Source organism: Triticum urartu, chromosome 7, assembly GCF_003073215.2.
Source record: "Triticum urartu cultivar G1812 chromosome 7, Tu2.1, whole genome shotgun sequence".
In the NCBI taxonomy this organism is placed as follows: Eukaryota; Viridiplantae; Streptophyta; class Magnoliopsida; order Poales; family Poaceae; genus Triticum; species Triticum urartu.
In genome coordinates, this window is record NC_053028.1 from 485732524 (window position 1) to 485746162 (window position 13639).

At 41.6% G+C, this 13639-nt stretch overlaps 1 protein-coding gene across 1 annotated transcript; it reads right to left on the reverse strand.

Moving 5' to 3' along the window:
• Positions 1–844: 844 nt before the first annotated feature.
• Positions 845–4442, reverse strand: LOC125521461 (GDSL esterase/lipase EXL1-like). The gene is made up of 5 exons (XM_048686510.1): positions 4115–4442; positions 2661–2791; positions 2305–2538; positions 1628–1880; positions 845–1296 (listed from the first exon to the last, which is right to left on the reverse strand). Exons 1-5 carry the CDS (start codon positions 4359–4361, stop codon positions 1109–1111), a joined length of 1053 nt encoding a protein of 350 aa, XP_048542467.1. The 5' UTR covers positions 4362–4442; the 3' UTR covers positions 845–1108.
• Positions 4443–13639: the final 9197 nt, after the last annotated feature.

Consider the following 13639-nt stretch of genomic DNA (forward strand, 5'->3'; position numbering starts at 1 on the left):
GGACAGATCTACCATTAATCATTGAGACGGATTGCAGCTAGGTGACAAAGGTGCTCATCCTCTCATCTATTGATAGATCGAAGATTGGAGCAATTGCAAAGGAGTTTCAAGCCATCAAAGGAAACAGAGAAGTTAGAGTTTGCAAAGTATATAAAAGGGACAACAGGTTAGATCATAGTCTTGCCTAGTTGGGCCGTAGAAAGTTGCGTGGTGGGGTTATGCAAGGCACAATGCCAACCTGCATGTTAAGCGTGGCCTTGCACGCTTGTACGAACTATGTTTTATCTACTTAATTAATACAACTCTCTATTTAAAAAAGGAAGGAAGCGCAAGCTAGCGTAGAAGCTTGTGCACTGTCATGAGCTAGCACACACGAGGCTCCTCCAACTATGTGTGTGTAAATATCAAACCTTCACACACGAATATTCGTAATAAGCATGGTGTGCGATGGTTCAAACCATCGCAAACATCTCGTTCTTGTTAAGCGTTTATCAATGAACGCACACATTGCCAACATACAAACCGTGTGCGTTACAACTACGTATCGCACATGCAGTAGAACCCTTTGCCGTGTGCCTCTTATCACACATGGCCTTCTTAATAAAATTGTGCCCCATGGATGGGCCATCACACCGTTTCATTTTCTGGCACACGAGTTTATTTTCTACTGTTTGCAATGCCCGCATCGCACACGGTTTGGTCGAATGATGTGTGATAGATGTGTCGTCTTAGGCCCAATCTACAGAAGTGTGAATAGAGTTTAGCGAAGTTGAAATTTACGTTCACAAGATCAACACATGCTAATGGACGGTGCTAGAACCAGCAAGTTCCCAACCACTGCATCTGTGAAAAATTGAGGCGCAGATGATGTCCCATGAATATCACCATTATTTATACGGAGATACATTTTCGAGTCTACCAGAACAAATTTCTTATGTATTTCATGAACCTCTAGCCTTTACCCATTTCGGAAGGAGCGAACTTTCACCGAAGATACAAGTTTGGATGAATGGTTAGGCCATCCTAATAGTGCCAGTGAGTACTATCAAATGAATTAATTGCAGTCCCTAATAATATTTGTTCATGCGTCCATTGAGAGTGAGTTTCTTCACATCAGGTACTGCATATTTTGCTGAAACAGTTTATCAACCACAATGTTATAGGCCTTTTCAGTAGGATGAAAGCTGTCCCAGAAAATGTAATCGTAAGCATTCGGACATGCAGGGTGATTTCTAATGAATATTGCTGCATTTAGCACTGTGCTGCCACAACATCCTTCGGTTACCTCCTTGAAACCTATATGACAGGCAGTTTCAAAATATTTAGTAACAAATAATTATGAATTTATGATGACAACGTGTCCATGGACATGTACTTCTATACACTATATAAAGCCAAATATTTCTAAACGAAGTATGCAAACTAATGTAAACATTTATGTCTACCATTTTAGTTCACTACACAGTTCTTGTTACTTCCATTTGCCTGTAGTATTGTAAGATTGATGACATGCTAGAGGTTAATGATTGTCACTGTTATCTATTAATATGTCTATTGCAGCTATACTCTACAGTAATGATTGATGGTATGCTCTAAAATAGCAACCCAGTATAAAATGTGCACTCACCATAAAAACCAGGTCGCTGAATGAGATCAAGCAGATTGTAGTATATATCGAGATAAATAAACTTGGAGCCTTGAATATTTTGTTCTGCATCTAACCGATGTATTTCCTTTTCTATTTCGGAATTAAATAGATTTGCTGCTTGATTCCTCATGGGCTCACATTCTCTTGATCCAAGTTCTCTTTGCGAGGGACAACATCCAATTGGTGGAATGCCAAGGAATGCAATCTTCTTTGCACCCATCTCATTTAATTTCTGATAGAAGAGTATACGTGAGCATACTGAATTTTACAAATAGCAGGTCGACTGATCAAATGCCAATTAAACAACAGATATATGTAGGATGTAAAAAAAAGGTATGCGACTATTAGTACCATGGCCATTATAAAATATCCATATGTTGAAACTTTGTCAAGAGAAGTAGATGGCAGAAAAAAATCAGTAAAGTACTAAATTTATGAACAGATATATGTAACAGACTAAAGGAAACTACTTAATGCACAAGAGAAGGAATGGTTTGTAGTTTTTGAGTTTGAGGGAAATATGTGAAACTTCAAAATGTCAAAGAACTAAATGAACACAAGAACTTTGTGCAAAAAGAGAGTCAAATAAGCTTTCTTATAAAGCTATGAGATTGCCTGTTTACTAGCAGTTTTAGAGTTTCAATAAGTACTCTTACCATGGTAAAGTTGACGGCGGAAGAGACAAGAAATTTCACGTACGAAGGAAGGTCATATTGATGGCGCCTCAAAGGGATTGCAAAATAATTATTTGCAAGGTCATTTGCCCCCATGACTGTGAAGTATATCCCTTCAGAGATAACACGTGTCATCTCCTCTTCTCCGACTAAAGTTCTTAGTCTCTCCTTATATTCAAGGAATAATTCAAGTTGCCCAGTACTCGATGTAGCAGTCTGAAGCATAGGAAATTATTATTTGCAAACTCTAGTAATGATTCTTAGCTTTTGGTAAAACCAAAGTGAAATATACTTTCAAGAAAACTATGTTGTGAGATGCATGTGACATATTTTGGTACCGCGGGTATCGAAGTTAAAGGATCGTATCCACTGCCACCAGAAGCAAAGACAACACCAGTGAGTAGCTCACTTAGTGGAAGATCATTTCCAAGGTAGGGTGGCAATAGTTCCTTAATTCCCAACCTAGAAGCTGACCGACAAAGAAAAATGACATCATCAGTGGATATTCAAGTTTTCACTTGGTGCAAGACTAGTTAAAGAGATTCAACTTAAAAAGTACACATAGTTTTTGAGTAATTGATCATTTTAAGTACTCTCTGACTCATATTAGTTGCCGCGGATTTAGTAAAGTAGAAAGTTGTATACTAGTATCAAATCCGTGACAATTAATATGAATAAGAGGGAGTATACTGTTTGGCCGTGGTTCTTCTGTCACGTGATCAATTATTGGTTGTTGCCCAACATGCAACTTAATTAGTGCAATATATACTCCCTCCATCACGGTTTAGAAGGCGCGCTTGGAAATTGTCTGGGGCCTAAGTGGTTATCTATTGGTTGTGAGATAGGCTAAAAAATAGCATTCACACTATGCATGCATATAGAAATAGTATATAGGGGTACTAATTAGCTGCTAGAAATAAATAAAATGCGTCTTAAACCTTATCTATTGTGAAAACGCACGCAAATTTAATTGTGCCTTCTAAACTGTGACGGAGGAAGTATATATATATATATATATATATATATATATATATATATATATATATATATATATATATATGTATCGAGCCGTCCTCTTGATGGAGTTTGTTTCATCTTCTACGTGAACTGCAAATTAATGTTGACAGAGGGGTAGTTGGTTTTGCATTAAATGAAGGAGACAGAAAATAAAAAACAAATGCACGACGGATGAAAACCAAGCTGACGGGCCAGTACGACTGAACTGTGCATTTTCCATTAGGAGCTCCTACTATGTACATGCACAGTGCTCTGATTTGGACGTCAAAATATCTCCTGCAACAATACTAGAGCAACAGTAGTGCCAAGACACCCCTAAAAAAAAAACTGTAGTGCCAAGACTTCAAAGCAGCTGCCAACGCAACTAGCTACTCCCTGCAAAAGGAAAATGATACTGCGGGCAGTTGGCTCCAAATATAAGTTTGCCCCATCTGATGTTAGGCACGTCACAATTTTTTAGGTATTTGCTTCACCGATCACCGGCTTGCTTCTCAACTTTTTTCATAAGTTTGCCACACTTTGTAGCAAGCCTCACTTTTCTTACCTTACTTGTTAGGTGTTGTAAAGTTAGCCTTCAACTAGACATTCCCGTATATGTTCTCATCTTGGTGTAACCAAAGTTGCATATAAAACGTACAAGAAGCTACTCCATTAGATCACAATTTAAACATAGGTGCTGCATGCCATACATAGTAGTACTGTAAAAAATAATATGTAAAAAAGCAATATATAGCTAGAAAAGTCAGTTGCCGGTTGTTACGACTTACGTACGTACCTAGCATGTCTCCGGGAACCTTCCCGTTGGAGAACCTCCCGGTGGCCACCCCGCCGGGGAAGTCCTGCCCGTACGGCGGGAAGTTGGCCTTCGCCTCCGTCAGCCGATCGTTGTTGTTGCCGGGATCGACGATCGAATCGCCGAACACAAACGCTGCAGAGATTTTGCCTCTAGCCGTGGTTGCTCCATGGGCGGATGGGAGAAGCGCCATCAGCAGCAGCAGGAGGCCTCGGTAGAGAGACGCCATTGCTTGGCTCCGTAGTACTAATAATAATGCAGGAGTAGTATCAGCTAGCTAGCTAGCGGTGTAGTGTGTCGCTGGCTCTGGCTCTGGCTGGTGCAGGATGGATCACGCCGTGGGAGGTTTTATAGCGAGGCATGGAGAAAAGTACGCCCGCGTCCACCGCGCAGCGAGGCGACTCGGATCATCATCATCATGTAGATGTGGTTGGCTGCTCGCTGCATGCATTGAATACACCGTCTCCGGTCCTGTCGATTTAAAATGGGCAGCGTGATGGCGTAAAATTGTAGGAGGCCCAAGTCCGGCTCCTTTGTGATCATGCCACGGCCGGGCCGATCAGTTAATGCAATTAGTCGTCCGTGTTTTAGGCACACGTACCGCCTCCCATGGCCAACCTGCCAAACAGTGCGGCCAGACGCTACTAGAACGAGTCGCCGGCTGCATGTGCTTTGCTGTAGACGTAATAGTGCAGAGGAGCTTTAAAACCTATCATTCTGCTAATTTCTGTGGGAAATTTGGCAAGAGAGAGTATGACCCACTTCGAAAAACATATTTTTAAATGCTAAAAAAAATCTTAAAAGGGTTGCAAGGGTGTGACTTCATATTCTATGTGCATGAATAAAGTTTCACGAAAAAATAAATTTTTTTGTGGTCCATGCAAAAAAGACAAAAAATTGTGTTGTGGAACGCTGTTTAGAAGCACTGAAATTTTCGAACCAACTTGTGGTTAGATGGTTAGAGGGACTGTGGTATCCCAGCCCACCAGGGTTTAAATCCTGATACTTACATTTATTCCTGAATTTACTTCAGGATTTGCCGCGATGCGTATTTAGTAGGAGGAGACGTTCCCGTCGACGACGAGGTGCTTATGATGACTTCGTAAATTTCAAGATGGTATACCCGCTCAGTCTTTCGAAGGTGTTCATAGAGGTAGGGTGTGCGTGTGTGAGTTCATAAGGGTGAGTATATGCGCGTGTATATGACCGCTTGTGTCTGTACTGTGTTAAAAAAACACTGAAATTTGTCTCTTTTAGGAAGACAAAACGAAAGGACATTTTTTACAAAACTCTGTGCCGTGCACACACATTTACAAACATGTATGCATGAAATTTTGTTTTGAAGTTTGGGGCATTTAAAAATGTACTTAAAATGCATTTTTTTTGAAAAAATGGGTGCATCTGCTCATGCGCGCAGGAAGTGCCCTCGAGGAACGAGAGCATATTCAGAGGTAAGGTTGCATCCTTGGTTGCCATCTTACATCATCTACAGTCGGTCGCCCCAAAACCCTCGACGGACGGCCTGGTCACTGACCATAAAAAAACTGACACAGATGGACCCTCATACCGGCCCTAGACATCCGGTCTGACAGGCATCCCTTATATCCAGCCCAAATCAGGGGCAGATATAGGAAGGCCCGGGCGAGCCCAGACGTGTCCGTCATGTCGGATCCGTCTCACACTGATCCATCTTGACCCCATATATATTCATCCTCACCCGCTCCCCGAACCAAACCTTAGCCACTCTGCTTCACTCCACTCCGCCCCAAGCTCTCTTCCGGTGATCTCCGGCCTTCTCCGGCATGGCGGGCAGCGAATGCGAGTCCTTCATCAGTCGATCTAGGGACTGGGAGCTCATCTCATGCGTGCCCGAGGAGGATATGGCCGTTTGCATTGCCCTCCGCCCATGAGGAGAACGCCCGAAAGTGGTCGGACTTGATCCGGCAGGAATCCATAGCGTCTGCCCAAATGATGCTTGGATCCGGTGCGAGGCGCGTCACCATTGCCTCGCTAAAGGTGGTGTGGTCAGCGTCTGAACACCGTCACGGAGGCGCAGCCCCTTCATTGGTGCGCCGACTCGTAGGCCTTCGGTGGCCTTTCCGTGTCCGAGGCTAATATAGTGTGGCATGCCCATTGTGAGAGGCAGAGGGCACGGTAGGCCGAGGAAGTCCTCGCGTCCGACACCGGCGAGGCGAAGTTGCACTCTCCGGCGTGGGTACGGGTGACGGACAATCCCTGGCGCTGCAACCGCGTTGGGGTGGACTTGTCGGGCTCCGACCACGATGGATCCATCGGCGACCTCACTTTGACTAGCGACATGCAGACCACGTGCTTCGACAAGGACAAGTAGGGCATCGGAGACGGAAGCGCCTTGAGTCCCGTGAGCCAGTGCGTGTTCCATGTCCTACTCTCACTACTGCATGAATGCCTAGCAGTGGGGGCGCAAAAATCCTCGTAGGGGTGGGCAAGACTCTCGGGGGAGCCCACCACTGCTAACGCCTCATCAGTGGCGGGCGCGTGCCACCACTAATCATGTACTTACCTGTGGCGGGCGTCTGATTGCACCCGCCACAATTATCTTATGACAGCCAAAAATAAAAATAAAAAACTCTGCCATGGCAGTGTTTTTGGGTGCCGTTGCAACTTATTTCAATTTAACAATAAGATGAGTACCCTAAAATCATAAATAGCATACTTCAAATATACACTATAGTTCAACAACTCTATAATGTTTAATACTTACACACTACAATATAATAAGTGCATACACCATATATACATTCAATAAAGTGGTTGCTAGTACCATACAAGTACTTGTATGACATCCGCATCACCATTGAAACTATACGTACTATGGTGATTGCGGGACATCATACCACAGATAGATTTTATTGCCGATGTTGCCCCTCTCAAATTCGTGAAGAAATAGTAAGAATGCCTTCCCACTTTGCAATCCTAATTCTGTGACAATCTGAATCCAAATTAGACAACTTAGGTATGTCCTCCCGCCCTCGTTGGTGACACTGAGGGTTAAGGGTATGCCATTTTTAACAACACCGTGTCAAACTGTACTGTGCCATCCACATCGATGGGCAAGTTGGCCACATGCATGAACTCGGCCCTTCCCCAACAAGAGATAAGCTTTGAATGAAACATACAACTATGTCTACACTACTAGGAAAAGGCCTACTAGTGGCACACCTGTTTTGCCTACTAATGGCGCACTACAGGTGCGCCACTAGCATCACGCCATTAGTAATTTTTTCAAAAAAAAATTTCATTTTTTTAATCAGGTCACTATGGCTTAATCCCGGGTCAATATGCTTAATTTCAAGTCAAATCACACTCTATGGTCAAACTTCCCAAAAGGTCACCCATCCTCACACTACTCCAGCCCGATCACGTTTAATTTCGCAATTCTATCCAACCCCAGCACCAGCTCACTTCACAGGCACTTATTGATATATCTATCATATCAATCCTATTAAACCTTGTTGATGTCTAGGACTTTGTTCATGTTCATGAGTATGATGAAATTTTGAAAAAATATTTCAAACTTCCCGGTCATATTACGTATCATATTTTGAAAAAAATTCCAATTTTTTTTTGAAACCAATTTTTTTCTCTTACTAGTGGCGCACCTAGCAAATGGTGCGCCACTAGTAAGTTTGATTTTTTTTCATTTGCCCCCTCTAGATCTTAAAAGCCCCGTATCTTTCGTTCTGTTAGGTTTTTGGGGATTTTGAAGATGTTGAACGGGGTTCCCCCAGTTCAATTCGGATGTAACTTTTTGAGTAGATGATTTTTCATATAAAAAACTTTTTAATCCGAGTTCTAATGCAAAAGTTATGCCCATTTTACTAAATTCCAGAGAAATTTTGCAAATAAAGTCGAAATTCATATTTCTAAATTTTCCCAACAACTAGACCACATATCACATGGGAAACCTATTTTTTAAAATATTTTTTTGACATTTCCATCATTTTCTTTTATTTTTTTTTAAACAGAAAAGGCAATAGTAGTTTTGAAAAAAATAAAAAAAATTGTTAGTGATGGCGCACCAGTGGACGGTGCGCCATTACTAGTTTGGCGCACTATCCCATGGTGCGCCATTACTAACAATTTTTTTTATTTTTTTTCAAAACTACTAATGGCGCACCACACACCAGGTGCGCCATTAGTAATATATTATTAGTGGCACACCTATATCTGGTGCGCCACTGCTATATATATAGCAGTGGCGCACCACATACACGGTGCGCCATTAATGTCCATATCATCTATAGCCCTTTTCCTAATAGTGCTAGTTGAAGATACTCTAAGGCATCATGACAATCAATTGTCTAGTTGGAGAGCTAATTTTTATTCTAGAAAGAGAACACATGATTAGTAAGAGCATCTACAACCACAAAGATCAAAATACGGATCCCAAATGCCCGTGAACCACAGGCACGTCCGTGGAGAATGACCGAACAACACATAAAAAATCGTTTTCATAACCAGATACCCCATTTGCAAATTCTCAAATCCATATTATTACATGCACGTGCCTAAAGTGGAGCCCGTCTAGCTGCGCCGTGTCCATGTCCAGCGGCCAACTGCGTGATACGTCTCCATTGTATCTACTTTTCTTAATGTTTTTGCTCTTGTTTTGGACGCTAATTTGCATGATTTGAATGAAACTAACCCGGACTGACACAGTTTTCAGCCGAACTACCATGTTGTTGTTTTTGTGCAAAAATAAAAATTCTCGGATTTGGACGAAACTTTTTGAATAATTATTTTGGAACAAATAAAAAATACTAGAACCAAGACCCACTAGAGGGGGGAGCTGCCCACAAGGCACCAGGGCACGCCATCACCCTCTGGCGCGCCTGGTCGGTAGTGGGGCCCACGAGGCTCTGCCGATCCTAATTCCAACTCTATAAATTCCTATTTTTGAAGAAAAAAATAGGAGAGGAAGTTTCATCGCCTTTTACGATATGGAGCCACCGCCACCTCTTGTTCTTTGTCGGGAGGCCAGATCTGGAGCCTGTTCGGGGCTCCAGAGAGGGGTATCTTCGGTCTTCGTCATCACCAACCATCCTCCATCACCAATTCCATGATGCTCTCCGTCGGGAGTGAGTAATTCTTTCATAGGCTTGCTGGACGATGGTGGGTTGGATGAGATTCATCATGAAATCGAGTTAGTTTTGTGAGGGCTTGATCCCTAGTATCCACTATGTTCTGAGATTGATGTTGCTATGACTTTGTTGTGCTTAATGTTTGTTACTTGGGCCCAAGTGTCATGATTTCATATTTGAACCTTTATGTTATCACCATTATATCTATGTTCTTGATCCAATCTTGCAAGTCATATGCACCTATTATGTGTTATGATCCGTAAACCCCAAGGTGATAATAATTGGGATACTTTCCGGTGATGGTCGTAGTTTGAGGAGTTCATGTATTCACTATGTGTTAATGCTTTGTTCCGGTTCTCTATTAAAAGGAGGCCTTAATATTCCTTAGTTTCCTTATGGACCCCGCTGCCACGGGAGGGTAGGAAAAAAGATGGCATGCAAGTTCTTTTCCATAAGCACGTATGACTATTTACGGAATACATGCCTACATTATATTTATGAAATGGAGCTAGTTTTTTATCGCCCTAGGTTATGACTGTTATATGATGTATATCATCCAACGAAATCACCAATCCAATGCCTATGAGCTTTTCAGATATTGTTCTTGCTAAGTTACTACTGTTGCTACTGCTGTTACAACTGCTACAAAATTATCACTACGGTTGTTACTGTTACTATCATTGCTATCACTATCATACTATTGTGCTACTGATCACTTTGCTCTAGATATTTAATCTACCGGTGTGGTTGAATTGACAACTCAACTGCTAATACTTACAAATATTCTTTGGCTCCCCTTGTGTTGAATCTATAAATTTGGTTTGAATACTCTACCCTCACTATGAAGAATTCGAAAGATACCAAAACCAAGATCGTTCCCTCTAAGACGAGGGGAGGTAAGGAACTGTCATCACACTCTGCACTTGATTCACCTTCTGTTTTGAGTAAACTTGCAACACCTACACCTGTTGTTAGTCCTGATATGTCGCAAGTTATTGATGATGCTACTTCTGCTATGAATGATGCTATTGATGATGCTAGTACTTTGCTTGATAAGACTGTGCCACTAGGTGAATTTCTTGATGAACAACTTGCTAGAGCAAAAGATATTGAGAATACTGAAACTGATGAAATTACTGAAATTGATGAAATCTTTGAAACTGAGAATTATGAAACACCTATTAGGCCTAGCTCTTCTAGATATGAATTGCTTGAGATATCTGATGGTTATGTTATGGATGGAGATGTAGCTAGAGACTTTCATTCTTGTAAGGATAGAGATGATCTTAAGAAGTTATTATACAAGTTGAAAAAAAATCTGTGAATGCTAGAATTTTTGGGGAACGTAGTAATTTCAAAAAAAATCCTACGCACACGCAAGATCCATCTAGGTGATGCATAGCAACAAGAGGGGAAGAGTGTTGTCCACGTACCCTCGTAGACCGTAAGCGGAAGCGTTATGACAATGCGGTTGATGTAGTCATACGTATTCACGACCCGACTGATCCTAGCACCAAAGGTACGACACCTTCGTGATCTTCACACGTTCAGCTCGATAACGTCCCGTGAACTCTAGATCCAGCTAAGTGTCGAGGGAGAGTTTTGTTAGCACGATGGCGTGATGACGGTGATGATGAAGCTACCAGTGCAGGGCTTCGCCTAAGCACTGCAACGATATGACCGTGGTGGAAATCTATGGAGGGGGACACCACACACGGCTAAACAATCAACTTGTGTGTTCGAGGGTGCCCCCTGCCCCCGTATATAAAGGAGCAAGGGGAGGGGGCCTGCGGCCTCATAGGGTGCGCCCCAAGGGGGGAATCCTACTCCTACTAGGAGTAGGTTCCCCCTTTCCTAGTCCAACTAGGAGGGAAAGGAGAGAGGAGAAGGGGAGAAGGAAAGAGGGGGCCGGCCCCCCAAGACCTAAACTAATTCGGTTTGGGCCTAGGGGGGCGTGCCCCACAGCTCCCTTGCTGCCCTCTATTTCCACTAAGGCCCATGAAGGCCCATTGACCCCCCCCCGGGGGGGGGGTCCGGTAACTCCCCGGTACTCCGTTATTTATCCGGTGACCCCCAGAACCTTTCCGGTGTCCGAATATAACCTTCCAATATATCAATCTTTATGTATTTACCATTTAGAGACTCTTCTTCATGTCCGTGATCACATCCGGGACTCTGAACTACCTTCGGTTCATCAAAACACATAAACTCATAATACCGATCGTCGTCGAATGTTAAGCGTGCGAACCCTACGGGTTCAAGAACTATGTAGACATGACCGAGACTCACTTCATAGTCAATAACCAATAGCGGAACCTGGATGCTCATATTGGCTCCTACATATTCTACGAAGATCTTTATCGGTCAAACCGCATAACAACATACGTTGTTCCCTTTGTCATCGGTATGTTACTTGCCTGAGATTCGATCGTCGGTATCTCAATACCTAGTTCAATCTCGTTACCGGCAAGTCTCTTTACTCATTCCGTAATGCAACATCCCGCAACTAACGCATTATTCACATTGCTTGCAAGGCTTATAATGATGTGCATTGCTGAGAGAGCCCAGAGATACCTCTCCAACAATCGGAGTGACAAATCCCATCCTGGATGCCTATCATATTAAGACTAATTTTATAGCCAAAGCAAATTACCATGCTATTATAAAAGACTCTTAAAATAATATAAGTGAAGCATGAGAGATAAATAATTTCTTATAAAATAAAACCACCACCGTGCTCTAAAAAGGTATAAGTGAAGCACTAGAGCAAATTATCTAGTTCAAAAGATATAAGTGAAGCACATAGAGTATTCTAATAAATTTTGATTCATGTGTGTCTGTCCAAAAGGTGTGTACATCAAGGATGATTGTGGTAAACTAAAAAGAAAAGACTCAAATCCTACAAGACGCTCCAAGCAAAACACATATCATGTGGTGAATAAAAATATAGCCTCAAGTAAAGTTACCGATAGACGAAGACGAAAGAGGGGATGCCTTCTGGGGCATCCCCAAGCTTAGGCTTTTGGTTGTCCTTGAATTTCACCTTGGTGTGCCTTGGGCATCCCCAAGCTTAGGCTATTGCCTTCCTTGTTCCAAAATCCATCAAATCTTTACCCAAAAACTTGAAAACTTCACAACACAAAACTCAACAGAAAATCTCATGAGCTCCGTTAGTATAAGAAAATAAATCACCACTTTAAAGTACTGTAATGAACTAATTCTTTATTTATATTGGTGTTAAACCTACTGTATTCCAACTTCTCTATGGTTCATACCCCGCGATACTAGCCATAGATTCATCAAAATAAGCAAACAACACACGAAAAACAGAATCTATCAAAAACAGAACAGTCTATAGGAATCTGTAGGTTTCGAATACTTCTGTAACTCCAAAAATTCTGAAAAATTAGGATGTCCTAAATAATTTTTATATTTATCTACTTCTGTTGGAATTGGTATTTTATCGCTCTCTGGTAAAAAAATGAAAATTATTCTCTTGAGCGCATACTTTCTATTTTTTCAGCAAGATCAAACAACAATCACCCAAGAAGATCCTAAAGGCTTTACTTGGCACAAACACTAATTAAAACATAAAAAACACAATCATAACATAGGATAGATGATTTATTTATTACTAAAAAGTAACAAAAAATAAGGAATAAAAATAAAATTGGGTTGCCTCCCAACAAGTGCTATCGTTTAACGCCCCTAGCTAGGCATAAAGACAAGAATAGATCTAAGTGTTGCCATGATAATGATAAGGCAAATCGCGAAAACTCATATTATACTCCCTACGTTCAACAGCAAGTTTTTTTGTGGCAAACAAAAGTAATCAAAAGGGCTAAATTTAATGGGACAAAAGTCCCCAAGATCAAGCTCGGCAGGTGTTGGTTCCTCCTTTGGCCCCTCATATTGCACAACCAATTCATCGTTATAAGCATTCTTTTGGCAAAAAGTCATGAGCCTTTGTTCAAGGGAAAAACCTAACCCATTGGTCTGGATAGCAAATTTATCATTAAGTTCAAATATCCTGTCAACTAGAACATCGGTAGGAACCTTTTTCTAAGGTTTTCATTAAAAGCAACATGATCTAAAGATCGTAAGCGCATTATGTCTTCTTGATAAAAAAGGATTACTTTTGTGGGAGGACGGTTGGCATCCACCCTATAATGTGCAAAAAATTTGTTGGCCTCTTTTATTATAAATCTGAACTCATGAGCTAAAAAGTTGGTAGCTGCTCGCTTAACAGAAGAATGCTCAATACTGAAAAATTCTAGAAAAATCCTCTGTATGCAAGGATGCATGTGGATAAATTGCCTTTCAAGTTCAACCATGAGCAAAGATATAGCATCCACAAGACTAGTAGTTTTATGAAGAATAGACC

Coding starts and splice junctions, on each gene's coding strand:
- LOC125521461 (XM_048686510.1), bottom strand. CDS start 4,361: ATGGCGTCTCTCTACCGAGGCCTCCTGCTGCTGCTGATGGCGCTTCTC. Junction 2,792..4,114: donor GGTTCCCGGAGACATGCTAG/GTACGTACGTAA, acceptor TTTGTCGGTCAG/CTTCTAGGTTGGGAATTAAG. Junction 1,297..1,627: donor TCAGCGACCTGGTTTTTATG/GTGAGTGCACAT, acceptor CCTGTCATATAG/GTTTCAAGGAGGTAACCGAA.